The sequence below is a fragment of the Copadichromis virginalis genome, linkage group LG10, assembly GCF_057382275.1.
Source record: "Copadichromis virginalis isolate Kocher_CV1m ecotype Utaka linkage group LG10, C_Virginalis_male_GT1.1, whole genome shotgun sequence".
NCBI lineage: Eukaryota > Metazoa > Chordata > Actinopteri > Cichliformes > Cichlidae > Copadichromis > Copadichromis virginalis.
This window is the reverse complement of record NC_140627.1, coordinates 13,518,032-13,544,699: the sequence shown is the minus strand read 5'-3', so window position 1 is coordinate 13,544,699 and position 26,668 is coordinate 13,518,032. Positions and strand designations below refer to the sequence as shown.

General features: G+C 42.0%; 3 protein-coding genes across 6 annotated transcripts in view; 1 reads left to right on the top strand and 2 right to left on the bottom strand.

The window, feature by feature from the left end:
* Nucleotides 1–1,825: 1,825 nt before the first annotated feature.
* On the top strand, nucleotides 1,826–5,551 carry gltpd2b (glycolipid transfer protein domain containing 2b). The gene is made up of 4 exons (XM_085469963.1): nucleotides 1,826–2,363; nucleotides 3,842–3,900; nucleotides 4,056–4,228; nucleotides 4,344–5,551. Exons 1-4 carry the CDS (start codon nucleotides 2,294–2,296, stop codon nucleotides 4,957–4,959), a joined length of 918 nt encoding a protein of 305 aa, XP_085326089.1. The 5' UTR covers nucleotides 1,826–2,293; the 3' UTR covers nucleotides 4,960–5,551.
* A 964-nt stretch (nucleotides 5,552–6,515) lies between these two features.
* On the bottom strand, nucleotides 6,516–16,701 carry atp1b2b (ATPase Na+/K+ transporting subunit beta 2b). The gene is made up of 7 exons (XM_085469962.1): nucleotides 16,174–16,701; nucleotides 11,795–11,923; nucleotides 11,595–11,702; nucleotides 11,237–11,442; nucleotides 10,971–11,030; nucleotides 10,005–10,100; nucleotides 6,516–9,845 (listed from the first exon to the last, which is right to left on the bottom strand). Exons 1-7 carry the CDS (start codon nucleotides 16,262–16,264, stop codon nucleotides 9,678–9,680), a joined length of 858 nt encoding a protein of 285 aa, XP_085326088.1. The 5' UTR covers nucleotides 16,265–16,701; the 3' UTR covers nucleotides 6,516–9,677.
* Nucleotides 16,702–19,106: 2,405 nt separating this feature from the next.
* nyap1 (neuronal tyrosine phosphorylated phosphoinositide-3-kinase adaptor 1) overlaps nucleotides 19,107–26,668 on the bottom strand; it is a 28,251-nt gene continuing 20,689 nt past the window's right edge. For 3 of the 4 annotated variants that reach the window (XM_085469960.1, XM_085469959.1, XM_085469958.1), the window contains 5 exons: nucleotides 25,414–25,784; nucleotides 23,527–25,326; nucleotides 23,191–23,433; nucleotides 22,619–22,725; nucleotides 19,107–22,007 (listed from right to left, as the gene is read on the bottom strand). In XM_085469960.1, the coding sequence (XP_085326086.1) occupies nucleotides 21,564–22,007; nucleotides 22,619–22,725; nucleotides 23,191–23,433; nucleotides 23,527–25,326; nucleotides 25,414–25,784 (2,965 nt within the window). In that variant the 3' untranslated portion in view covers nucleotides 19,107–21,563. Of the gene's footprint in view, nucleotides 22,726–23,190; nucleotides 23,434–23,526; nucleotides 25,327–25,413; nucleotides 25,785–26,668 lie in introns of all 4 variants that reach the window. The other variant, XM_085469961.1, reaches the window with a different exon arrangement.

Below are 26,668 nucleotides of genomic sequence, written 5' to 3'. Positions count from 1 at the left end.
TAGCTACTACAAGGGAAGCTGGGGGGATCAAAATATTGTTGGGTTAATCTGAATATGAAATGACACAGGCAGTGCCTTGTTTTGGAATTCAAATAAAACTCTGAAACCTTGTTGCAGAGAAGACAATAGAGAAGTCTGAAACTTCAGCCTACAAGTCATTAGGGGTCAATCCTCCAATTATCAATAAATAAAACGTTTTATGCTTTTAAATGACTACACTGCTGTTATTATATTTTCTCACCCAGCTCGGGATCTTTTTGCTCTGTTGAAATGGGAAATTTGTTTGGGAACGATTTCAACAAACACCAAACTTGATAGCATGAGTAATCCCAGCACTGTGGTTAAATGTTTTGATTATCCAGATGGGGTTTTCAGTAGTGCAGTAATGCTGTGCAGCAACTTTACTGGAAAATCCAGTGTGGTTTTATCTTTGCCCCCCCGTGTAACCTTTGAGTATAAAAAACAGTGTGAGAAACACAGCTTGAATCTGAATCGCTTCATGTTCACATCACCAGCTGGCTATATGCTTTTGTAATGTCTGTTATTGCATCTCAGCGTTTAATAGGAAATACAAGCTGTTTTTTTTTTTTCATTTAATACCATATAATATCATATTGGATCCATCTCACACCTGGACACCACCGCGCCATAACAGAGATTACAAAAAAAATAATTAAAAAAAGGGGCAAATAGACTGAAAAGACTTTTTATCCCAGAGCTGCATAATGCAGCAATTTCCACATGAATGTGCTCTGTGTGATAAAGTGTTTCGCAATCTGGGAGATTGAAGAAAGGTTGCTTTTGTCTGTTTTTAAAACAATCTGTTATATAGTTTGATATAGTTTATGGTTTTTGCATACTTTTTTATGACTGCTGTGAGTGATCTTTGCACTGTTGAGACTGCACTTAATTTTATTGTACACCCAACATGCTACAGTGACAATAAAGGTATTCTCTGTTTTCTGTTCTGTGTGGTATCAAATGGTTTCTGAATGTGTCCCAAGGTTTCCCAGGGATTTAGCCTCCCCTTCTCAGTTGCTGCCTATCTTGGACAAGATCAGCCATTGGTTGCGGAGAATAAAAGCTCTGTGACCAGCCCCCGCCCCAAACTGGGAATGAATGCCCCTGCTTTCACTTTTTCCCCGCTCATCCGCAGAAGAAATACCATTGTTGAGTCCCTCTTTAGGAGCACAGACGGCCAGGCTTGAGTGTGGCGTTCAATGTCTGTACCTCCTCGTGTGATAGCAGGACCAACCTCTGAGCTTCCAACAATTATCATTATCAGAGGCAATAAGGATGAGAACACCTTTTATGAGTCACATCAGTCCGCAATGTTTTACTAATATGGCTCAGACGTCACTTTTTTAAACAAAAAGTTTGATAATTTGCATGTAGTAGTTCAAAATAATATTTGTATGAATTAGGTTTTGTGCAAAATATGATGACAGGAAAGAGGAAATAGCTTCTTTAATAAAAACAAAAGATTCACTTCCCTTTTGAGTCACATCTTTCTACAAATAGAGTTTCATGTGTGGAAATCTTTGTTCCTTTTGGCATCTCGACCAGTGCAAGTTTGGATTATTATTTATTAACATGTCTGTCTGTGTAGCCACCAAAATTAAATACAAACCCTTGGTCATCGTGACTTTAACACACTGCCTAATGATTGATATACTGTCATGGAGTGTATGAATTAGTGATAGAGAGAGCGAAAGGAGAGAAGAGGGAGGAGGGAAAGTGGTGGTCATGGGAGGAGAGGCAAGGGAGCAAGTGTTTCCTCAAGCTGACCAGGAATATAGTGCACATATAGCGGGAGGTTACAGGAGGACACCCTGTGTTGGCTCTGCTTTATCAGCTACTGGCCACACTCAGCTGATCTCTGGACCCTGGGGTTGAGCAACGCGAGAGACAGGCAGCTCTGAAATCACAAAGGCAGCACGGGAAGCCACACAGATTTTAAACAAAGTCGCAGAAAAAGCTGGATAGAAACCGCAACCTTGGGCTTGAGGAGGTGACGAGGGAAAAGGGCAGTTTCAAAATAGAGCAAGAATAGAGTTAAAGATTAATAGGGGCCATAGTGGTGGACAGGAGGTTTTGTTTGAGGTTTTGGGGAGGAGTATGAAGGATTGGAGAGGAGGGTGGGGGGGGGTCAGAGGCAGTGGTCTGGGAGAAAGTAATTTCAGTGACAGCCAGTGCCAGGGGACCAGAACTCATGTGAAACAGAGGAATTAAAAGATAAAGGAAAGAAAAAGGGACAAGAGGCAGACTGGACGGCCCCACACTGGACTTCAGTATGGGTGTAAAGAGCAAGGCTGCTGCAGCTATCCTTATCCTGCTGCTGTTCCTTGGCTCGCTGTGGCTACGTGAGTTTCTCTCTGTGTGGGTGTGAGCGTGTGTCTTTGATTCTCATGCTGTACTACTTAGTCTAAACAATCAGTGTGTTGTTTGTTCCGGATCAACAATGTCACATGATACCAAGCAGCCTTGATGTACAAAATACATTTAATATTACACATTTATTTATGGTAATGAAATAGTTACCCTTATTTTTCAAATAAGCTACTTCACAAATAATCTTTTACTGGTAAAGATTCTTGAAGGGTTATGTAAGTAACCCTCCAAGAATAATCTGTAAGCCTTAAAAATGTCACTGCGTTTTGCCTCATTAAAAAGAAGTAAAAGTGATTCATTGTCAAAGGAAATCAGTAAGTGGCTCCACTGTGACCTTTTAAAGGGCTAAGGAGCCACTTACTGATCTTTCTAAAAAATGTTCAAACTCAGTCCATGTGATCTGTCTTTGTCTAGTTTGTATTTATAATTCAGAATATTGGCCCCGGTTTTTAGTTGAAAGCATGAAATGTCACTTCTGCGTTTTTATAGTCAGGATGGAGACCATTTACAATAATTCATAGTCGAGTTATTTCTGCTGTTGCAGGTAAATCTGTGCTGTGTTTAATCTGAACTCATTTGCTTGTTTGCTAGTTTTCAGTATTTTGACCAGAAGCTCGATAACCTGAATGTTTATGGGTCAGTTTGGAGGATGAACCTGTGAATGTTTCTGCTGCTGATTCTGTGATTTGCAGTAACCTCACAGCTCCCTTAAAAAACACCAAACACTCCGCAGCACTCAGCATGCTCAACACAGCTGTTGCCACTGTCACTGGCAACAATGTGTCTGTAAGGGTCTTGTTGTAAATAAACTGAACAGTGCCAAACTTTCATTAGCAACTTGCACATCAGTTAAGATGATAGGCAGGTAGATAAGTTGGTCTTTACATACAGAGATATACAATATGACGTAATACAGGATACAAGGACACCTTCTTACAATCATTTCCATGAGATAACAAAACTGTTAGATAACGGTGCTTCATGAATGTTACATTTCAGCCAGCTATAATCAAAATATCAATAACAATAGAAAATATTTTAAACAGTGACAGCGTGAGAAGGATTGTTTAATGAACCTACATAATACCACTACCTGCACCAGCAGCTCCTCTTACAGCTGCGAAGTGGGTTTCAGCTCATTGGTTTATCCTTTTAGTTCACTCTCACAACTTTGCTTCTTCTTCTTTCTTTTTTTTTAAAAGAAAGCACTGAAAGCTCGACCATATTGTAGTAGCTCACCATGAAACTGCAGACAAACACTAGCTGAAAATAGCATGAGCCATTAAGAGACAGTTATTTAGTTCACGGGTTTGTCGACACGCAAAGATAAACCAAGCTAAAGCTGTGTGACTATCTGAAAGATTAAATGATAACAATATCAATATTGCTCTGTGAACCAAAACTAACTGTAACCCTTGGTCTTTTTTCTCTTTTCAATGGTCCACTTCAGAGGGGGGGTTGGATTACCACTGGGATTCTTGTGTAAAAGGTTATAATCAGTTAAATAAGGTAAGAGTACCTCCTGAATCTGATATTAGATTGCTTGCAGACTATGAAGTGGATTTCTTTGTTTTTTTTTAAAATAAATGTCGTGCTTTCTTTCTTCCTTTGTCCCCTGCCGATTGCACCCACATTCATGCACTGCCCATCCCCCCCACCATTAGCTTCACCAGCTGTCCAACAGCAGTGTGGGCGATGGAGCTGAGAGCCAGCTTGAGCTGTGCCCCGGTCAGACCTTCCAGGTGTCACTTCTGCTCTCCCACCTGCTGGATGCCCCAACTCACAACTCTGATGTGCTGCTGCAGCCATATCTGTCCAGCTGGGACGAGCTTGTCAAGTAGGATTTTCAGATAAAGATTTGTTTACGGCCATCAGGAAGAAAAGTTATTTGTTGTTTGCTGATTATCTGAAATCTGTAAGCTGCTTTATCCTGTTCTGTGTTACTCTTCTAGGTTCATGGACTCTCTGGGGCCAATGGTGGGACTGATATCTAAAGAGATAGAAAGTAAGACTTCTATAATTCGCCAGCTGGCCCTGACGGCAGACGGGAACCCTGAAGCAGAGGTAGGCCCGGATCTACATTCCATAAACTCTGTAAACTCACAGGGTGGTGGGACAAAGAATAAGGCGTCGGTGCACACCAGTGCTTATCACTCTGTGCGCTCTATGATCTTGGTGGAGCTGAATCAAGGCCTGGTGAGTTTCCACCACCAGACAGACTCTGGATGCCGGACTCTACTGCGCCTGCATCGCGCTCTGCTTTGGCTGAAGCTCTTCCTGGAGAAGCTGGCTGAGACACCAGTGGAGGGACGGCTCAGGAGTCCCTCTGACCTGTGTCGTGAGGCCTACAAGAGCACCCTCGCTCAACACCATACATGGTACGTCCGCAAGGCCGCCGAGCTGGCCTTCATTGCCCTGCCAGAGCGGGGTTTCTTTTTCAGGCTGGTGTGCGTGCAGAACCAGGAGGAGATGAGCAAAGTGCTGCACAGGGTGTCTCGGGCCATCGGAGAGGTTTATGACCGGACACAGAAAGCTCTGGAGGAACATGGCATGCTGGACTTGCCATAAAAAATGAGATAATCAGACTGGACACAGGGGCACTGCTGCTGTTTTACCCGTCTTTGGGTTGTGCTTCTGCTCTGTATCCTTGGCGTCATATATTGGATTTAGATACAAATAAGATGCAAGCTTTTCTACGATGCAAGAATTGACTTGTTTTTCACCCAGAACTCCGCTTTTTTTTTTTTCTTCTACGGACCAAAGTGCTGAGTCAACAATCAACATGTGACATTCAGCTTTACTTTGATGTTTCTCATCAGATTTTATGGGGTACTATCTCAAACTTTGTTGCTGATGATTATGGTTTAGACTGTGCATTATTTACAAAAGTATAATTGATTTTTTTAAATAGCGCATGTGTAACTAAAATTGACAATTGGTAATTGCTATATTAAAAAGAACTGCTCTTTTACAGTGTTATTCCTCTGGTAAATTACCTCGTAACTATCGTGTTGGTCTGAAATCTCCACGCGACCAAATGGATTAGAAAGTTACTGCTTCACAGTGATGCTGTGTGTAGAGTATGGCTTTGTTATTTTTACATCTATGTCATTTTTTTGTATCATGTTAATGATTAATTAAAAAAAAAAAGAGAAGACAATCCATTTGATTATTTCTACTCATCGTGTGATCCAGCAATGGAAAAACATTTAACTGGCAATAAAATGTTCTTTATGTTGTGCACCAACCAACCAGCAGAGGTTCCAGTGCCCTGCTAGAAGTCACATCACAGTGAATATAATCTGGTCTATGTGGCACTCTTACCTATACACACTCTGCACTTTTTGTCTGAATCCAAATGCAAAGGCTTTTCCTGTCCGAATACGTTTGGTATTACTGTTATAATATCAAAGAATATTCCGTATTATATTACAGAGTACACGTGTAACAGAGAGAATAGCATGTGTATGACTCATCTGCACTGCTGGTGTTGATTAGACTGTTTTAAACCCAGCAGTACCTCCAACGCTGGCTCCATTTTTATGAAACGCTTTCTTTCTGAGTGGGCAACGGTGGAGAAAATGGGGTTAAAGTCACGGAGTGCAGAGGAGACAGGAGCTGGGTAAAGGTCAGGAAGCGGAAGTACACTTCACCTTTAATCCTGTCAACCACTTGGTGGCAGACTATTTAAAGCAACTGCCACAGGGGGGGGAAAGTACAACTTATAAAGCATCCACATTTTTCTCCTGTCTACAGTCAAAGTGACCTGTGACATGGATGGCATAATCATTTTGTGAAAATCAAGTTTATTTTGTATATAATCATCATATATTATATATACCATATATTACTGTTTTAAACAGTAATATATGGTTACCTGTGAGGATTATGGAGAATGAGATTATATTAGTTTCATTAGTTACATTCATCCGAAAACTACTTTTAACACTAGCTGGCTTGTTTTATTGTCCACTGTGAAAGTGATGCTATATTTAACTACATGTTGGTCACTGCTATTCCACCTAGTTTCTAGAACATGCCTGATCATGAGTAATACATCAATCCCTCCGCCCATGAAACTGGCAAAGAGTAGCAGAAAGATGACTGAGAAGCAGGCACGAAAGGAAGTTTGAGTTCCCTTAAATAACATTTATTCATTTCTCTATCTTGGTTTGCAGTAAACATGAGCAAAAATATACATACAGTTAGAGCAGAAAACAAAGATCCAGAATATTTATCATCTGTTAGGGAGAGAGTGTTTGAACAAATTCACTGAATTTCCTTCTTGTTGGCTTATAATACCAGTCTTAAGCAGTAATACAGTTTAACATTAAGGGGCAATGAGATTGTTTTTTACTTATTCATGTAGTTATCTCTACTTAAAAGCCAACAGTTGGCTTTCTCCAACCTTTGCAGTGGATAAAGTGCTGTCAGAACTCTGACAGAAAGCTTTGATTATAGGTTTGTTTTAAAACAGTAAAACAAACTCAAATGACAAAAACATTCAAAGAAAAAAAAAAAACTCAAATCCATATCTATTCAAGTTTCCTTGAATACTATTCTGAAAATCTATCTAGTACGTCCTATCACATGATATATTCCAGGCTAATGCATTCTCTCATCTTTACAACAAAATACTCTTTTATAAACAAAACAATTCTTTTTTTTTAATGGTTCCATCATCATAATAACACACACTGGCATATATGCAGTCTTTCCCTTTTGTTCCTTACTGTTTCTGATGCACGTCGCTCTGATTGTGTTACAACCTTTCCTGTAAATATTCATATAGCCACACAAGAAATAAATATATTGCTTTTCAAAGACATTTCCAAATTATCACTGGAAAAAAAGCAGATAAATGGAGATAACAGGAAATAACATTCTGTGACACTGGGGGAGCAACACTGTCTGTCCACCAGGAGGCACTGTTATGTCGTGGTGAACCATGTTCCTTTGTGCGTATTATTATTATATAAGAGGAGGCCTTTTTATTATCACAGGGTATTTAGCCCTCCAGTTGGATCCTACAGTATCTCTGCATGGGATCCTTACTCAGATCTACTGCTGAGGATGTGTCAGACAAGTGGAAATTCAATTTTAACTGTCATGTAGATCTTTGGTTGAAGAAATCATCTTCACATGCGTGAGTGAAACAAGAGTGTCCGATTAGCCAGTGAAGCGGAACACTTTTATTTGTTGTGATGTGATTCAAACTAAACAAAGTGTAATGTGAATGTGGTGAGAAAAATGAGAAATGAATAAACCTTGAACCGGCCGCCTGACACGAGGAGGAGGAGCAACAGAGCGGGGTAAAGAAGTTCAGCGTGCCTGCTCTGGATTAGCTGACCAGATTAAGAGATTACATTGAAATTAAGTAAGTGTTGCAGCGGTGCAAGAGGAGAAATGCATGCAAACTGGGTGGCGGACTCATGAAAAACAGCTCAAGCACTAAACTCAGGAACATGTCTGACTTTTTTAGAGGCTGAAACTGATTGTCTTGTTATCAGTATGGGTTTTCCTTCAGTATGATTCATACAATACCGGGGAACACAACAACATCGAACCAAATTAACAAAAAAATATCTTTCTTCTGTGGTCAATGGAGTAAATCTTCATGTTGTTTTTAATTTGCTACAGCCCTACAAATCAAAACTGAACTAACATTCAAAATAATAAAGTAACGACTGTCTTTTAAAATAAGAGGTAAAGTGTACATTTTCGTATCTCAGATGCATCCTTTAGGTGACGAAAATGAGAATGAATGAGAAAAAAGAAAACTACCCAAAAAAACAAAACACAAAAAACAAACAACTTCCTTCAAAACTGGAAATGCATTAATAAACTCAAGTCAGCTTCACAAAAAAAGAAAAGAATAAAAGTGCACTTTCTGTGCAAAACAATACCATTTTTTTTTTACAATGGCATCTATTTCTGATACAAGTGAAATAGATGCAATACACTCAATAATACAGCTCCTCTAAACATCGATTGAATATTAATATTAAAAACTGAAACGCAAGAAATTCTAGGTTTGACTTTGGGAATAAAATGCGATATTGAATTTTGTCTGTGTGTGTTTGTGTGCTCGTGCAGAACAGAGGTCGATTTTGTCATTTTCACATGATATTCAGGTATCTTATTGGACTGCAGTCCAGGATCCACAAAGCTAGAGTTCAGTTTACCCCGTAACCGACTGAGAATTCAGGTGTTATATGACCCCCCCCATATATAAATATATATATATCATCTGTTTCACAAGCTACTCATTCACAATGAGAGTGAATATCAAATGATCCAAAATGATTACTATTTAATAGAAGTCATCTGATGAATGGATACGGGCATTCATAATGCATGCCACTTAATGAATATTGCACATTGCATGCAACTTCCCGACCTACAGTATGAACTAAAACACACGATCTCCTGCACTCTTTACTCCTCTTTACCTGTAATGTGTACCTCATGTTCTTCTTTTTTTGGGGGCGGGGGGTCATCTTACTGTATCACATTTTTTTTTTAAAAAACACAGGTTTAAAGATTACGGTGTGGTCCCTCCTGGTGGTCAGTCGCTGAACTTATTACAGATGTAAGCAGCCGAGAGGTGGGACACAGGAGCCTCCTGCCTTTGTAGCATACTAAGACAATAAGCACATGCAAATGGCATCATCTCTGCATCAATCCTGTTTGTTGGAATATTCTTTTAAAGTGCAACAAAATAGACGCACTGATGTAAGATTACTATTATTATGCTGTATAAATACTGTAGATATACACGCTCGGTATTGTAATTTGTGGATCTTCATATCTAGAGGGATACTCTATGAGGAGGCAGCGGGTTGGCGGGGGGTGGGGAGCAGCAGTACAGTGGTAAAGTTGCTGATCCTTGCAAACTCTGCAAACACACGTCCACGTCCTTTATAGCCCCCTAGTTTGTCATGCAGTATAAATAGACATCACCTCAAACTAACTGATGGAAAATAACCTGTGTGTGAATGCTCACAGAAATAATGACAGGATTAGCACCCTTTTGGTTCTCACCTCGTCTCGCCACGTGACCTGACAAAGAATTTCCCACAAAAATCTGTGGAGAGGTGTGGGGTGGAGGGTGGGGGTGAGGTTGGAAAGGGTTGGGGGTGTAAACAAATCCTAAAAAGGGTGTGAATACTGTGATTTTTGTTTTCTGTGCATGTGCAGTGTTGCTGAGAATGAAGACAGTATGTTTTGGGGGATGAGGCTGGTGGGGGTGGGGGTTAGGGTGGGGTTGGAGGAGGGGGGTAAACCTAGTTTTTACTGTTGATCCTCAGCTTGAAAGACACTCGCCCAGCAAACTTGTCCCTTTCACCTCCAACGGGAATGTTTTCGGCGTTGATCTTGCACTCAATGTTCACGTCTTCATTGTGAGTAATGTTGAGGAACTTGACTGCAACCAAGGGCTGAGAGTAGTTCACCTGCAAAAACAGTCAACAAAGACGTCGTAAACCTGCGGACCCAGTAGGTTTAACTCTGTGGTCTGTGTGCACAATTGTAAACAAACACACATTAATTATTAACAGTTACTGCTATCGTGTTTACAGCACATTATATTTTAATTTAAACCACATTCTTACCTGCGCTTTCTTGCCGTAGTAAGGGAAGTACATAGGGTTGATTGTGCCATTTGGAGGAAAGTAAATCAACTCTCCAATTTTATCAGCGTCATCTTTCTGAGGGGGTGAAACGGCTTCATCAGTTATATAGCTATAATCTCCACTTTATAAGGTGGAGGTGAGCTTTATTTGTCTACTTTTCTCTAAATTTCTTTCTCCTACATATCTACCATCTAGTTCTAAAATGCAAATACAAAACAACAATGTGATCGACTGCTACAGATATATCATATAGAAATATAATCTAAACCAGGGGAGTCAAACTCTGAGAAAGGTAACGCAGCGTCAAATTTTATAGTGACTAAGATAACCTGTTAAGTAGAATCCTGTGTAAATAACATTTTTTAAAGCCAATTTCAACAATATTTTTTTCTACATTCAGCAACTTTGTTATTACAAACACGCGCATCATAAATCGTACAAATTACTAAACTACTTTATGTCAGTGTGATATAGCAGACTAAGTCATATGAAGACAGATATGTCTCAAGATATAATCCTAAATATAGTAAAAAGTGCAAAAATACTAATCATACTCTCACAATTTTTACACACTTTGTAAAACCACCCAGTGGGTGAAACTGGGCCCTTTGGCAGACCTCTTCTTGCCCAAAGGCTTTTTGTTTGACACCTCTGATCTAAACTGTACCAAACATGGGTCCTGGACTTTTTCTTACCCATTGATCTTTGCCAACTTTGTATTTCTGCGAGTGAACAAATTAATGGAACACAATGGAGAAAAGAAAAGGGCAGCGATAAAAACAACTGGCTTGACTGACAAGACAGCCTGAAAAGAAATTCATGATAGCTAAGAAAGGAAGATGGAGGTAAACGACAGGTGGAATACTGCAGATGACGTGAGGCACAGTAGCTATGAATAAAACTGTTGTGTCAAGCCTCTGATTGTGAAAGACAAAAAGGGATTACCTTTGCAGCACAGGTGACATACGGAGCCTGGTTATCCTTTCCTGGCAGCAAACCAATCACCTGATGAGAAAATAAAGAAAACCGTTTTTTGTTCATTTTTAGGCGATATAACATAAGTGAATGATGATAAATGCAAAAACCAATCAGTTTAATTATGATAGTGACTTTTTTCTTTTTATCATTTCCAACCAGTTTGGTTGTCTCAGTCACTCCATGTCTCCTAGCAACACCAGTCCCTTTCACTCCCCTCTCTTTTCCTTTCATACCCGATTCAGCTTGATGATGATGCATGGCTGGCCTTCTCGGTATCCATAGTAACGGTCATCGATTCCAGAGCAGCTCTGGAGGACTGTGCGGTTGAACTGACAGGATCGTTTCGGGTTGTTCTTCACCTCACCGCTGTCCTCCTGGATGAAGTACTTGTCTGGGGCGCACTCGTGATTTTTCTGGGCTTGGAGGGAATCATTGTAGGCTGCAGGGAAAATAGGAGAGTGTGTGTGGGGTGAAATTGTCTTTATAATCAACTAAGATCCCAGTACAAGACGATCTCCTGTCAGCTAACTATAAAGAGATTATCTGTGTATGTCATAACATTCTGTCTTAGAGGGCAAGAGCCAAACTTACGTTGAAGGAATTTGTCCAATGTCTGGGCATACAGGTCCCAGCTCTCAGTGTCCTCTTTAGTATAGACTATTTCAAAGGTGTCATCTGCCCGAGGTCTAATCACCAAGCCTGAGAGTGACAAGAGAGACAGCAGGGAGTACATGACACAGTGCACAGACCATGATCTGTGTTCATGCAGCTTGTATCTATAGTTTCTGCACCTGGTGTGGAGAGCCTGTCTTGCCAGGTTGGTCTGTGTTCGTCCAGGGTCTGCAGCATGACATACATGGTGAGAGCAAACATGCCAGCGAGGCAGGTGTAGAAAATTAAATAGAAGAGAAAAATAAGGCCTGCAGACAATGAGAAAATAGAGCCATATTAATATAAGCAATAGTAACAAAAATGGAATATTAAAATATTACAAAACAGCATCTTCCCCAACTGGAAAAATGTGTAAAAACTATTTCTTCATCATCAGATTTGGTCAGTTGATGTTGTAGAAAGATAATCTGATCATATGCCCCAAAATTGATATCACTGAGACATTTTCATCTATAAATGGCTACATATAAGATAATATAATTTGTGTTTATGTGTTTATTGCATGGAAAATGTATGTTTGATACACTGTGCAAAAAACCCCAATAACCTTTAATCCTTTTTTTTTTGCTATGATTACATTATTTAGTCTGCTGTACACCACAGCACATCTATGAATTATGCATAAAGTCCATTAGACTAACATCTGCAAGTCAGCAAAGTCCATTTCATTATAATTGCAGCACACAAACCCTTAATGAGAACAAATACTGAATTGATGAGTAGTTCATGTCTATTACGTCACTCTCTAACCAAACATGTCTACGGGATTTCAGTTAATCCTCGTTAAATTGCTTCACTGCATCTGCAACATCTGCCTCTGTTTCTCTCTCACTCACATGAAAGAAATCATCCTTTAGATGCAATGCTTAAAATATCATCGTTTAAAGTTAAAATAACTGGAGGCAACACATTTTCACTGTAATGCAACTAATGCAAGTGGTCTGAGAGAGAACTAGAGTCTCCCCAGGGCTCTATTTTAAGGCTTTAGATCATCTAGACCACAATAGGAGATGGTGTCCAATCATGGGTCTTTTAAAAAGAATAACAGGGAAGCACTATAGGGTAGCATAAAAAGCACAAAGTGCATGTAGGATATAAGAAGCGGTGGTGCAATGTGTGAAGCAGAAGACATCCACCAGGGCGAGCAGGGTTTGAATCATATGTGAAGCCATAACTCAATACTGACTCATTTTAGCACACATGCCAGTGGCTGTACAGTGGAAGGTGCTTAGTACAGATCAGGCAGAGCTTTTCCTTCCATGTTTCTGCCCACTGCAGGTTTTTATGTTATTTTATCAACATAAACTCAAAACACAAGCTGCACATTAATCCTTAAATTCTTTGTGTTTTTGCATGGACTGAAAAATAAGTATGACACAAAGTGAACCTAACCACGCAAGAGTTCGTGGCTGACGACCAACTTCATTATATGTCCTGTCCACAGAAAGGAAGGAAGAATGACAGAAGGCAACACCAGGAGAGAGAAAATAAGGATGCCCCGGAGACTGAGCCACAGAGTCAGGGGACTAGGTTTATTAATAACTGTGTACGAGCAAATTGATAATGATAATTACATTTGATATAAAGAAGAGTTTGTTTTTAATGCTTTACTTTGTCATTGTTGTGACGAAAATACTGAGATTTCAGATGGAGATCCTAACTTGGCATCTTTTCATTGTTATTTTGTGAGATCAACAAATTCATAAACCATTTCTGAGGCGATCTTTCTAACTTGGAACCATCAGATACATTTGAAGCAGCTGTTTGCTTCCTATCCACATACAGAACATGTATGTGACGCATCCCACATTTCAAGCATCGACACCTGAGGCCATTGTTGGGAGGCAGCTGAGTGCCTTGACCCTGCACCTCTGCTGGATGGCCCCCAGCGTGGCGCTCACTCCCTCAGTCAGCAGGCTCAGCATCGCATTTGTCTCCCTGCGCTGCCAGACTGGCAAAATGTCAAGGGGAGATGGAGGGGGGGTGGCAATCGCAGAGGGGTATCTTGATGATTTACAGCTTGTGTGCACAGCTTGTGTGTGCATTTTTTGCCTGACTGTACCTGAAGTTTTAGAATCTAATAAAAACGAATCCCTTAGTGGGATGACAATGAGCATCCCATCTACACCACAGAAAAGACACAAGCTCAGTTATTAATTATACACAGACCATGAACTATGCTGGAGGCAACGCAGCAAGAGAGACGCTACGATCCAACAAAAGTGGCAAAGTGTTTGTCTCTGTCGTCAAGGGGGTGGGGGGATTTTTGTGCTAACCACAAATATGACACCACCCAGGGGGAGAATGAATGTGCGCACATCCAGACGGGATCAAGCGTGCAGGCAAGGTGGCTTCCCCCCCCTGGCAAACAGGGTGTTGGGTTTACAGCCTGCCCTCTCAGTCATGCTGATGATGGACAGTGAGGCGTCTCTGTTTCGCACTGGTTTTGTATGCAGACGGTGATTGAAAGAAAAGAACAAAAGGACAGGCTCGGATGGTCCACTACCCTGTTCTTTCTTCGGTAATAATGGCAGGAGGTGTCCCTTTTTTCTCTCACAATTAATTGGGAGGACATGCTGTTTAATCGCTTTGCAACTTGCTGATCAAACGCACCTCTGAAATAAAAATGAAAAGGTCTGGCGAGAGCGTGGATAGCTCTGAGCTGTGGCTCTTTCACCGGCAAACACTGCTAATTATCTCGTACACAATGTTAAAGTAACAAAGAGCACCGTGATTCTGGTCACCATGAGGCCCTTTGAGGTTCTTTTCCTGTGTTGCAGTGTGGACTTTGTTTCTGGAAGTGGGAGGTCCAGAACACTTCATTAGTCAAGCTAGTTGTCTGACCATGTTTCACTGTGTCAGCTTGTGGCATGTGTAACAACAAACCTGCAGCACTGCTCTCCTTTATCAAGGTTATTTCCATATCATTACAGCTCTTTACAGAAAGCAGAACACAAAAGGAAGTGTTTTGCGTCTCATCCTCAAAGAAGTCTTTGATCTAATGCTTTGAATGTGCATTGTGCTGCAGAAACACATTAATGCCTTAAAGAGACTGGAAACCTGCATTTAAACCCCTCTTCAGTGCAAGCCGTAAGAAACTGTATCACGAGTAGATTAGGCCGTGTTGCCAGCACATTGGAAGTAATGGTACAGTATGTACAGCATTAGGAGAATGAGAAAGTGCTACTCTGAAAAGCCAAGTTTAGCAGACCTACATGTAGTCTCTAACTCCAGAAATAGCCTAATTACTAAGTCTCAGAGAGCGCAGCTTAAAAAGGCCAACAGACCTTAAAGCACCTGGGGCACATTGGACTGGATTAAGTTGTACACTGTGGGAGGATTCCAGTTAAGGAAGCTACAGTCCATGAGTCCCAGCCCCACACTGAAAGAATAATATATGTGCACTGATGAAAAATAATCAGAAAATTCAAACTCAAAGTAAAGACTACGTTTAACACAGTTTCAGCCTCGAGTGCTAAACTCAAGTCTCTGAGCTCAGATCTTCAGTGAAAATGTGAAAATGAATCCAAGTTCCTAAAAATGTTTTACTTTGCCAGAGCATGCTGAATTTGATACCTTCCTCTCCAGCCAATGAACTCATTAGATTAGGATTAAATCCCTTACTGATTTACACACACTGGGAGGGGTCGAGTTGGAGGTGATACAAATAGCATTTAGCCCTCGGCTTTACCCAGATTAAACATGCTCCAATGTCATTAGAACACAGCCATATGCGCCCTGTCATCTCATGAATCTTTGAACTAGTTGCAGGGTCTTTGTATAGCAGAAAATGTGTCAGTATATGGCAACACTACGGTATTAAAAAGAGGATTTGACCTGATCGTCGCTCAGCATCTCAGGGGAAAAGCCTGGAAATAAATGACATCATGTTGCACACACACTTGATGAAGCCACGGGCATGCAAACAAATCTCTGTACAACTTCAGTAAGCCGCTTTCCTAGAAAAAGTCTTCTCTGCAGCAGAATGAAAGTCATAGTTATAACTAAATCACTCTTCAGAAGAGAAGAATCGATTACATGCACTTTACAAGAAAGTGGAGCCTTTTTATTTTCAGCAATGCTGCTGTAATCAGGTTTATCCAAATGTAAAATAAAACCAAATGCCTCATCCCTTATGCTGGGCGCAATGCGCAGGGAAAGCATTGTAGAAAAAATACATTAAATTAATAAAGTAGACAGGAGTTGGGGTGGGGTGGGTGGGTGGGGTGGGGGGGTTCGGCTGGCTTCCACAGGAGCGGTGCCGCAGTCAGATTTCAGCACCAACCTGTAGTGGACAGCGACATCCATCTCATCGCCTGAAGGAAATTACCGCCTAACTTCAAGCAGGGTCGAAATTCATGTCATGGTTACACACGCTCATTTCTCTCTTACAGCATCTTAGCGAACCTTTAGGAGGGGGGGAAACCACTGTGCCAGAGACCTGTTACAGAGCCGGGGGACCCTGTTTGCTGCATTGCCGTAGCTGGACAGCACTTACCCCAGCTGCTCGCCGTTCTGCCCAGAAACTCCCTCGTCCTCGGGTTCCATAGAAACTCCTTCCAATCGCTTTTGTCTCCATCCTTTGCCATTTTCTAACGAACTGCTCCAAAGCTCAACTAAAAGCGGCCTGATGACACTGAGCGCCGGGCTGAAGCACTTTGCCCTGACAGCAGAGAACAAGAGGGATGGAGAGAGAAGGAGAGAGAGAGCCCTGCCGTATCACTGCTCCTACAGGAAGAAGACCGGCATTAAAGAAGTCGACTTAAACACTCAACGAGCCCGCATGAAAATAAATAAAGTAAAAGCACTGCTGTAGCCTAGATTATATGAAGGACTGGTAGGCCAACAGAAGAGGTAGCAGTTTCACACTCAGAACAGACCTAGTGACTGCCCTCCCCCCCAGCTCTTGTCTGCATGCCGCAGAGTTTTGATGAGTGGTGCAGAAATGTAGTGATACTGCGGTAAAGCACTCCCTCCGCCTCCCTCTACAAGCGCCACACCGCTCTCCACACATACATCCTAACACGCACGCACCAGCGCAGGCCTTAACCCTCCTCCCGCATGCCGCGATCCACAGCAGCTCCCGCCTACTCCACCCGCCTGACCAATCACCTGCTCGGGATCCTCACTCCTGATGCACGAGAGACAAGCCTCAGAGCAAATCGCTTGGTGGCTTAGGGCATCCCTTTATTGGCTAAGTGGTTCTTGACGTCACGTATCCAAAGAAAAATCAACAGAATAATTTTAATAATCCCTCATGGACCGTAAAGTGTCTCTGTTGGTGAATTCACTGTCCGCTTGAGGTGACTAATTTATGTCCCATTCAGGCTTTTATTTATTTTTGAATCAAGTTATGTCAGGAAAGCCTTGGAGAATTTTTTTTTTTCCTTTTAAAAACAGCAGTAAATGAGAATGAGGCTTTTTGAAAGGATAACATAGAAATTACATTAAACCCTATATATACATTATTAACATCGTTTACACATCAAAAATATACAGTCACCCACTTTCAGTTCTAAATATTTCCGTATAACTTATTAGAATCTGGAGCTTACGAGGTTCTTAAATTAGCCAAATAGAACCACAGATTGAACAGCATACATATTACGCATTGTCTTTAATTATTTAACAAAAATTAAGCAATATTGCAGAAGTATTGCATTTAAAACTAAGCAAAATTCACAATTCTATGGTTTATTATAAACACCTTTAGCAGCAATAACTTGAATTAACTGTTTTCTGTATGATTTTTATCAGTTATTTACATTCATGTGGACACCTTTGGACTGCTGTTCTTTACATTGCTTCAGTTCATTGAGGTTTGCGCGCTCTCTTAAAGTACCACCACAGCATTTTAGTCATCCTGATGTCTAGATTTGGGCCATTGCAACACTTTGGTTCTTTTCGTTTGCTTTAGATTCATTGCCGTGATTAGGACCATTGTCTTGTTATGAGATCCAGTTTGGGCCAACCTTTAGCTGTCAGATAGATGACCTCACATTTGACTCTAGAATACTTTGTTATAAAGATGAGTTGAGTCAACTCGACAACTGCAAGGTGCCCAGGTCCTGTAGCTGCCCAAATCATTACTTGTTCAGTGCCATGCTTGACAGTTGGTATGAGGTGTTTGTGCTGATTTGCTGTGTTTAGTTTTGCTAAGCACAGTGAAGTGCAAACCTATATGTCCACTTTGGAATGATGTCCTTGTCATGGTCCTGGGCCCAGTATTCTTAGTTTTCATGTATTTTTGTATTTTGTTCTTTATTTAGGCCATGCTTCCTGGGTTGATCTGTTACGTTGTTCCTTATGTGTTTTCCCTTCGTGACTCTTACCCCCTGTGTGCCCCTCTGTGTATTTATGAGCCCTCGTCTCTCTTTGTGTTTTATTCTATGTTTTCCCCAGCCCGTTATGTCTGCGTTCTCCCCGTGCTCTCTCTCCTCCTGTTTGAACCTCTGTGTACTTCCTGTTTTACTTTGCCCATCTCCCATCAGTGTTACGTTCACTCCTGCCGTGTCTTGTTATGATTATCAGTGTCACCTGTGTTCCCCGTGTGCATCCACTTCCCCTGATCATCCCTCATGTGTATTTAGTCTCTGTGTTTCATACAGTCTGTGTCGCGTCGTCTGTGTTATCTCCCCTACCCCTTGTCATAGTTTCCCAGCCTTAACTAGTCCTAGTTTGTACTTTGTTTAGCCATAGTTTTCCCAGTCTATGTTCAGGTTTTCCCTCAGTTGCTTTGCTGCCTTGTTCCTTAAGTTTTCGGCCCTAAATAAAGGCTCGCCTTCTGTTAAGTCCGGTTTTGTGTCCTCACCTCTGTTTGCTCTTGGGTCCTCCACTCACTCCACACGGTCTGCCCTGGCGGTCCGTGACAGTCCTCTGTCAAAGGACACAGAGCCTCTGTCATTCCAGAGGCCCTGTGGTTTAATGCTCCAAACTACCAAAACCTCTGCTTTTACAGAGGAGCTCACACTTGATCATGATCAGTTAATGAAGTGCATCCGATTAGCAGCAGCTGGCTGCTACTTATCTTCATAATCAGTATGAAAACAGTAAGGGAGTACTTAGTTTTTCACATACTCCCTTTGGATTGACATTTTAGCTTAATTTTGTTAAAAATGAAATAATAACACTGTGCAGTGTGGACACACTCAGTATGTCCACACTTTTTACATACTTGTAGAACTTTGTAAGGACCAGATGATTATTTAAATGTCCTGATACACCTTAGAACTGAAAGAGGGTGTGCTTTCATTTTCACATAGCTGAGGTTAAAATGTGAAATCCCTGTTAAATCCAAATGATAAAGGACACGTCAAGGGTTACTGAGTCAAATGGCTATTACGTGTATGCGTTATCTTAAAGAGCTGACTGGATTATCACATGCACGAAGACACAACAGAATGTGGCGTGAAAACATGAAAACAACATGTGTTTGTTGTGTAAAGTTCATTATATAAAATTTATTTTCAATGACAATATCAATGCAAATATAGCACTACAGTGATTTCCAAGGTACACCGTATCTTACCATATCAATATAGTATGGCACTCATATAATGGCCACTGTTTTTAGAAGACACACAAAACCAACAGCTTCTGTAAACTATTCTGGAAATGATACCGAGGGTTCCATATCAGTCCGTGAAAAGGAATCATAGTAAGGTGATTACTTGGTATCAGCAATCAAAATTGGGCACAATAGTAAGAATCATTGGAGCATTTCAGTGTAAGGAATCTCTGCATGCATTGCACTTGCCCATTTCCGTCAACCTGGCCTGTGTTTGCTTGAAAATGGACTCTGATCCTCAAACGCGAGCAGGTGGAGCTAAAAACAAAAAAGGCCAAGTAGTGACTCTCAAACACTTAGATAGGTCTTCTTTTCACTGGGTGTACTGTACTGTACAGTTTGGTGCTTACTATCATTAAAAACGACAACAACCAAGAGACATTCAAGCGCCTTAATACTATTACAGACGGGCTCACTCTTTAATGTACGAACTTCATTTCACGTGGCTTTCAGAAAGGAAAAACAAAAGAAAGAAAGAAAACCAAAATAATAAATAAAAATAAACCCAAAACAAATATCTCACAATAAGCACTATATTAATAATGTTTCTCATGGTAACACTGTATAGTTGAGTGAACAACACCAGTAGTTCAAGATAGCAGCAAGTATTCAAAAATGTCAAGACAACGGGCTGTGGAAATCTGTACACAAATAAAAATGGATGTAGAAAAAGGGCATAAATAAATCAATAACACAGCTTAAAGGGAGTCTTGCATAAATTGAAATAAACAACTGTTGGGCTGTGCCTTTCTTTAGAGGGCTTACTGTTTATTAGTAGAACTATAAGTAATGCATGGACTGGCTGCAGCAGATAAAGTACTTAATTCTTTTAGAAAAAACAAGTGAACAAAGTTATGTTTATACAATATATGCTACATAATATGTATTGATTACAAGTATGAAAATGGAAATAATTGCTACATTTTCAATAGAGTTGTACATATCTATTTACAGTACATTAGGGTTTAACTTGTCCTAAGCGTATACAATGTTTTGTGCAGATTGTTCCAGCATTCTGTTTGAGGTGATCAATACTCACAGTCTTATCAGTTGCACCATATTGCACAGTCTGTGTTGATGGGTGTTGAGTGCCTGTTTTTCGGTGTGGTGGAACAATCACTAATGTGCAACTGTGGATAAGCATGAGCGATGAAATTTTTTTTGTACCATTGATCTGTATCTATATTTGGCTGGACTGCACAGCATGTGCCATCTGTCACCTATTTATTTATTAATTTTTTTCCTAATGAGGACCCCCCCCCCCCCCCCACTCCCCCCAAACAACATATTCAGCTTTTTATACAACCACACGTTATCATAGTGAAGATTTGCTGTATGTAAAAGTTTGCCATGATCATCTCTACACTAATTTTTTTATTTTAGTTGGGATTTTTTTGTTTGTTTTTGTTGTTGTTTTTTTTACAATACTGTATGTCTATCGTGACATGCAGAGAATGACACAGTAAATATGACTTCTTCAAGTCTTAGATATGTATTGTAGGCTAGTTGACACAAGTTTTAATTATGTTGCTCCAGCGTCGGGAGGATATTGCTATAAAATTGCAGAAACGTTGAGAAAGTAAATAGATTTACATTACAAATATGCAAACAGATACAGTAGGTAGCTTTTACTCCTCAGTGATGATTATTTGCATCCACAATGACAATCTATTGATACCAAGACATCTCATATACATTCACAATTTCAAGAAACACTTCAGCAACTTATCTATGAGTCTTGCCTTTTCTCATCCACAGAGTAGTTTTTAAGCGTGTTGGACACCTGCTTGTTGGCGAAAATACACAATTTATGTATCAAGTAGTCAGGAAGAAATTTGGCAACACCGACTTCAGAAAACAACCCGCTAATTATTAGTTAGTTGGCGTCTTCCTTTTGTAGCAATAATACTGGTGTTTTGTGGCAAAAAACATTAGCAATTAGAACACATTTACATAGTGTACTACATAATACAGAGCAGATACAAATCCAATTTGTAAGAAATTCATGTAGTTTGATTGTAATACTTCTTATTCTTCACCTCTTAATCAGCATTTTTTTTTTGTTTGTTTTTTCCCCAGATGGGTTCAGAGTCTCCAGTACCCTTCATCAGTTACTGTTCACAGATCAGTTTATCGCACAATAAAAATGCTATCAAGGGTTTTCTTCTTGGTCCATAGTCTCCCATTCCCTGGTGGTAATTACATCACCAAAGCCATTTAAAGAATTTTCTAGTTTCTATATCCATTTTTACTCTCATTCATAATTCTGCCATCTTCAGCTCATCTCTTCTAGTGCTGTACTCGCTGGCCTGACTTCCACGTCAGATAGCCGTGTCCCACACAACGGCCTGTGGCCTCTGGCAGGGAGGTGTGCCAGTTTTACGAGGTTCAGGTGTCCGTCTCCAGCTAGGGAGGATGGGCATGCTGTCCTGCTTGCACAAGCTTTTGTCAGGACGCCTGTGTGCCTTGATTTCTTTGCACAGGCAGCGCTTACGCTCGATGACTTCCAGCAACTTGCCGTCTCTCTGGGTCTGCGATGTGGATGGGGTGGTGACCCCACTGACAACAGGTTGTCCCTGTGCCAACTGGGCGAGCTGTTGGAACTGCAGCTGCAGGTGGTGCTGTTGCTGAAGTTGCTGAAGCTGCTGCTTTAACTGCAGCTGCTGCTGGTGTAGCTGAAGCTGCTGCTGCTGCTGCCGTGACACACCGGGACCACTGGGACTGCTGGGACTGCAGGGTACTTGAGGCTGGGCCAAACTATGCAGCTGAACGCAAAAGGGTTAAAAGTCAAGTTAGTGCTTTCATCTAGTCATTTATCACATGATAATATTTTCATTTATAAACCTACATGATTACTGCAGTGGTGTTACCAGTAACAGCTGGTCCTCACACATGTAGGAAAAAAAGAACTGCAGTTCCTGCAGACAGCCACCAGGATGCAGTCCTGCTGCATCTATTACAGTTTGAGGGAGGGTCAACCAGACACATGCAGACAGTCTCTGCAGCACACTCAAACTGCGTCAGCACTTGCTATGGAGCCAGAAACCGGGTGAAATGTGCTGCTAGAAGACTGCAGTTCACCTCTCAAAACAGAGTACAGCATGTTCTCTAACCCGCAAAGGCCTCTGATTTACTGATTGAGTACTAACCTACGTCATATACCTTTCTCTTTTTTTTTTTTTTGAGGCAGGCCAGAACCTTATTCTGCTCAGTGGGCATATCTACCAGCTAAAAATAGATCTGCAGGAGCTGTGTCTCTAGCAGTAGGGGAAGTAATAATGAGAACAATATTAATGTTCACTCTCAAATCTACCTGGGATGACGGTAAAAGAAACTGTAGTTTTAAGGCTTGGTGAATATAATACAGTGCATTCACCTGATTCAAGGCTTCTCGTGCTGGTAGACTGCTCTGTCTCTGAACGTCTCCTCCACCCACCTGTCTCACTCCAGCAGCAGAGGAGGAGCGACCCAGCCGCCCCACTTCTGTAAGGAAACAAACATTACATTGTGTGCCTGGTAATGGGAGCAGATGGATAGAACTTCATTTCAGCACACAGAGCTATGTTATGTGGCTAGACTTTTGATCTGCGACACAAACTCATTGCTCATTATTTAAGGTACTAAACAGTTACTGTCTACTTACCAAAAATTAATTATTTTGGTGTTTATTCCTGATTCAGCAATTATTGTCTTTTCGAATGGTACCAAAATAAGATAAAAACAGGAGTATTTGTTCGCACATTCCAAGACAAAGTTACCGCAAAATGTCATAGAAAGGATGCAGTCGAATCCAGAAATGTGACAGGTCACAATTGTTAATATCCTTTTAATAAGGGGCTTACCTATTATATAAATTACAATATATTAAATGTTTAGACCTTATAACTAAATTCAATTAAAATATAAGCTTTTAAAAAAAACAAAAAACAACCCAGGGTGCCTCCCTACCTCCGTTGCGACAGGCAGGAAAGGTCTGGCAGGGAAGAGGCAGCCCTACCCTGGGCAGAGCTCTGAATCCTAGGCTGCTGTCAACACCGGCCAGTGACTCACTGTGTCCAAGAGCCCTGCTTGTGGACCCACTGAAGTGGACTGGGATGCCTGAATGGCCTCCCCGAGACCCTATTCCAAGCTCTTCCTTGTCCGTCCTTAACAGGGCATCAGCACTACCGTTCCATGCCCGGCCTTCATCCTCTGAAAGAGGGAAAGGAAAAGAATACAGGATTAATAGAACCTTATTTTTAATGGCATTTGCACTTTGTAATAAAAAAGCAACCTCTGACTTACTCTCTGTCTCTCTGCTGCCGTGACTGAAGGACAATTTCCTCTGCATAGGCCAGTAAGACCCGTCATCGGCGGATAAACTGGCACTGCTGTCCCAAGGCATGAAGCCAACTTTAGACTGAAGGGATGCAGACCCTCCATTGCTCTTGAACGCACCTTCACCAATACCAGTAAGACTCGAGGGCTGCTGCAGAGATGGTGTCTGAGAGCTGCCTCTCAAGCTCTCATAAGCCGGGGGCCTCCTGAAGCCACCGGAGGGGTAGGTCCATAGCAAGGGGCTGTCCGAGGAGGGCGGCTTGTACGCTGGAAGGCCGTGAGGCGTGTGAGAACGGAGGTGTGGGCGAGAGTGAGGACGCTGGGATGAGGATAATGGCGTGGGGGTTGAGCTGGTGCTGCTTTGAGGCGTTTGGCTGCTCGTGCTGGTAGTGATGTCCAACTGTAAAGAGTGTGGACCTCCATCCCTATCACGATCCCTTTCTCTGTCTCTGTCTCTTTCCCTGTCCTTTTCCTTATCCTTATCTCTATCCCTGTCTCTATCTCTGTCCTTGTCTCTCTCTCTTTCCTTGTCCCTGTCTCCTCTTCCCCTATCCCTTTCTCTGTCTCGGTCCCTGTCTCTGTCCTTTTCCCTGTCCTTATCCTTCTCACCTTTGTCAGACTTCAGGAGGAAGCTAACTGACTTGCCCTCCTTGCCTGTACTTGAGGTTTGTGTCTGGACTGTGGCCTGGTTAGAAGCCTGGGAGCTGCTCTTGGTCGGCACAGGAGAATCTCCTCTTTCTGGCTTCCGATAGTGATGGTAGTGTGAGGGGCGATGGTGAGGGTGATGATGGTGATGGGAAAAGGGGGAGGTGGATTTAGAGGAAGGAGGCAGGGGCGTGGAATGACTCCTGGCTCTCAGTCCAGGAGCTGGGCCTAACTGGGCGTCTCTGCTGTGCTTGTCCTGCTGCGCTGCACTGCCTCCTGATGATTCCTTGGAGCCCGACAGGGATACAGGAATATTAGAAGAGGCCGAGGAAGAGGTGCTCGCTTGTGTTGTTGCGCTTGATGTCTGAGTTCCCATTTTAGTGGAAGCAGATGACTTGTTCTGCACCCCGACCCCACTGGAGGCTGCTGCAGGCTGAGGGAAGGCGAGCAGCGGGGGCCGGTGCTGTAGAAGATTGGGGAAAGGCGCCGGGATCTTTGTGTTTGATTCTTGCTCCGATTTATTCCCTTGCAGCAGATAGGGTGTAGGAGCTCGTGGCGTGTGGGGGCTGGCAGAGAGGACCTGGGGCACTGGGGTGGAGGATGCAGAGGCAGGCAGAGGAGATGAATGGGAGATTGATACAGTAGCTTTAGGTTTGGAATAGGAAGGGGAAGAAGAAGATGGGCGTGGCAGCGAAGAGGAGCTGCTGGCAGAAGAAGGTGTCACATGAAAGTGTTTAGAGGTTTTCAGTTTCTCGTGTTTGGGAGGGAGGTGTCTGTGGGACTCCCTGTCCTCCTGCATTGGATATTTCATCTCCTCATAGATTGCCTCACTCTGGTCTGAGTCAGAGTCCGGTGTTGTGGCCACAGGGGTTACAGGGTGGGGTGTGGCCGTCTGACTGTCTCTGGTGAACACTTGGCCCACCATTTCTATATAGACTGGCTCATCATCCCCATCTCCTGTCTGAATCTGAGAGTCTGATGCCTGAAAGGGCATTGATGTGGCAGAAGGAGGCACACGTGAAGGAAGAGGGTCAAAGGAAAGCTGGGTGCTGGGACTTCTCTTGGGCTTTAAAGGAGGCACCTTCTTTGTTCCAATCTCTCCAGAGTCAGACTTCTTCATGGCTACAGGGAACAAAAAAAAAAGAAAGCAATTTCAAAAGAACACATAATTTTCTCTGTAAAATATGCACCTGAAAACACATTTCCTACCATTCTTTTTCTCTGAGTGTTTTGCCTGGGAGTGAGTGGGTGGAGGCGGAGGTGGTGTCTCAGAAGGAGGTCCTCTGCTGTCAGCAGACGAGGAGCTCAGGCGAGTACTGGGGTGGCGTTTGGGTTTGGCTGGAGGGCAGCGGCCGCCGTGTTGAGATTGGGTGTCTGAGTAATCTCCATTCTCTAGACTTGTATCTCCGGCTCCGACAGCGTGGCAGGACTGCGAGCGCGGCGCCATGGCAGAGGCACAGGAGTGAGGGGACAGGTCCTGGGAGGCAGGCATGGTCATGAAACCCATTCGGAAGTGCCGTCGGAAAGAAGCCAGGTCTCTGACTTTGCCAACAGTAGCTGAGGGGTCATTTTGCGTGGAGCTGGAATCAAGGAACCGGGTCAAGAAAGTGTTAATGGAGGAAAAATACTGTAGCATGAAGAAATCATAGAGAGGTGTAAAACAGTCATGTAGTACTCCTTATACTGACCTCCCCTTTTCCTCACTCTCTCTTTGGTCTACAGACATCGTCTTTGCAATAAAGAAATGCCTGCAGGGCGTCTGCTGCTGAGAAAAACACCCTGGAGGCTCCTTTACCTTTCTGTATTCCTCAATGTGTGCTTACCCTTCAGACACATTCAATTAGAAACCAATTGCCTTGTCATAAGCAAGGTACTCGTGTGCACTCTGCTACTGGAATTCCCTTAATTTTTTTTTTCACTCATCTCTCTCTTTTTTTTAAATATGTTTATATATTCAACCTACATCTGTTTTCTGCTCTCAGGATCACTAGAAGCATTTCATCTGTTACCATGGGAACAGTTGTGATTTTCTGGTGTTTGATACTTGCTCTTTGAAATCATCAATGACACAAGCTACTGCAGCAAAAAAATGAAACTGACAAAGAAAACAAAATCTGACAGAATACAGCAGCATTTCACTAAAGTGGGCAGTAGCTGGAATAGTATTTTTTTCTTTGGGGTAACTTACATATTTGCAGGGCATGTAAAAAAAAACAAACGCACACACAATATGTCTCTTATACAGTTAGCACAAAAGGATTCAAGTATTTTTCAGCAGTCTGTGATCGAGCCTGAAGAGCACATCTTCACACAAAACACTAGTTACATTGTAAAAAGCAAAGCTGTCTCAGTCATCTTCTTCTTCTGAGAAACACGAGATAAGTCTTTGGCCAACTGAGATCGAAGTAAATTTATTTGCTTTAGTCAATAACATCATGAGCAAAACCACAGCACTGACACTAGG

What these genes read in the sequence shown, in the direction of transcription:
- atp1b2b (XM_085469962.1), bottom strand. Translation starts at nt 16,264, where the DNA reads ATGGCAAAGGATGGAGACAAAAGCGATTGGAAGGAGTTTCTATGGAAC. An exon ending in AGACAGGCTCTCCACACCAG is followed by an intron (nt 11,703 to 11,794) that starts GTGCAGAAACTA and finishes TGTCACTCTCAG; the next exon opens with GCTTGGTGATTAGACCTCGG. An exon ending in ATTGGACAAATTCCTTCAAC is followed by an intron (nt 11,443 to 11,594) that starts GTAAGTTTGGCT and finishes TTTTCCCTGCAG; the next exon opens with CCTACAATGATTCCCTCCAA.
- gltpd2b (XM_085469963.1), top strand. Translation starts at nt 2,294, where the DNA reads ATGGGTGTAAAGAGCAAGGCTGCTGCAGCTATCCTTATCCTGCTGCTG. An exon ending in CCTTGGCTCGCTGTGGCTAC is followed by an intron (nt 2,364 to 3,841) that starts GTGAGTTTCTCT and finishes GGTCCACTTCAG; the next exon opens with AGGGGGGGTTGGATTACCAC. An exon ending in AGCTGGGACGAGCTTGTCAA is followed by an intron (nt 4,229 to 4,343) that starts GTAGGATTTTCA and finishes TTACTCTTCTAG; the next exon opens with GTTCATGGACTCTCTGGGGC.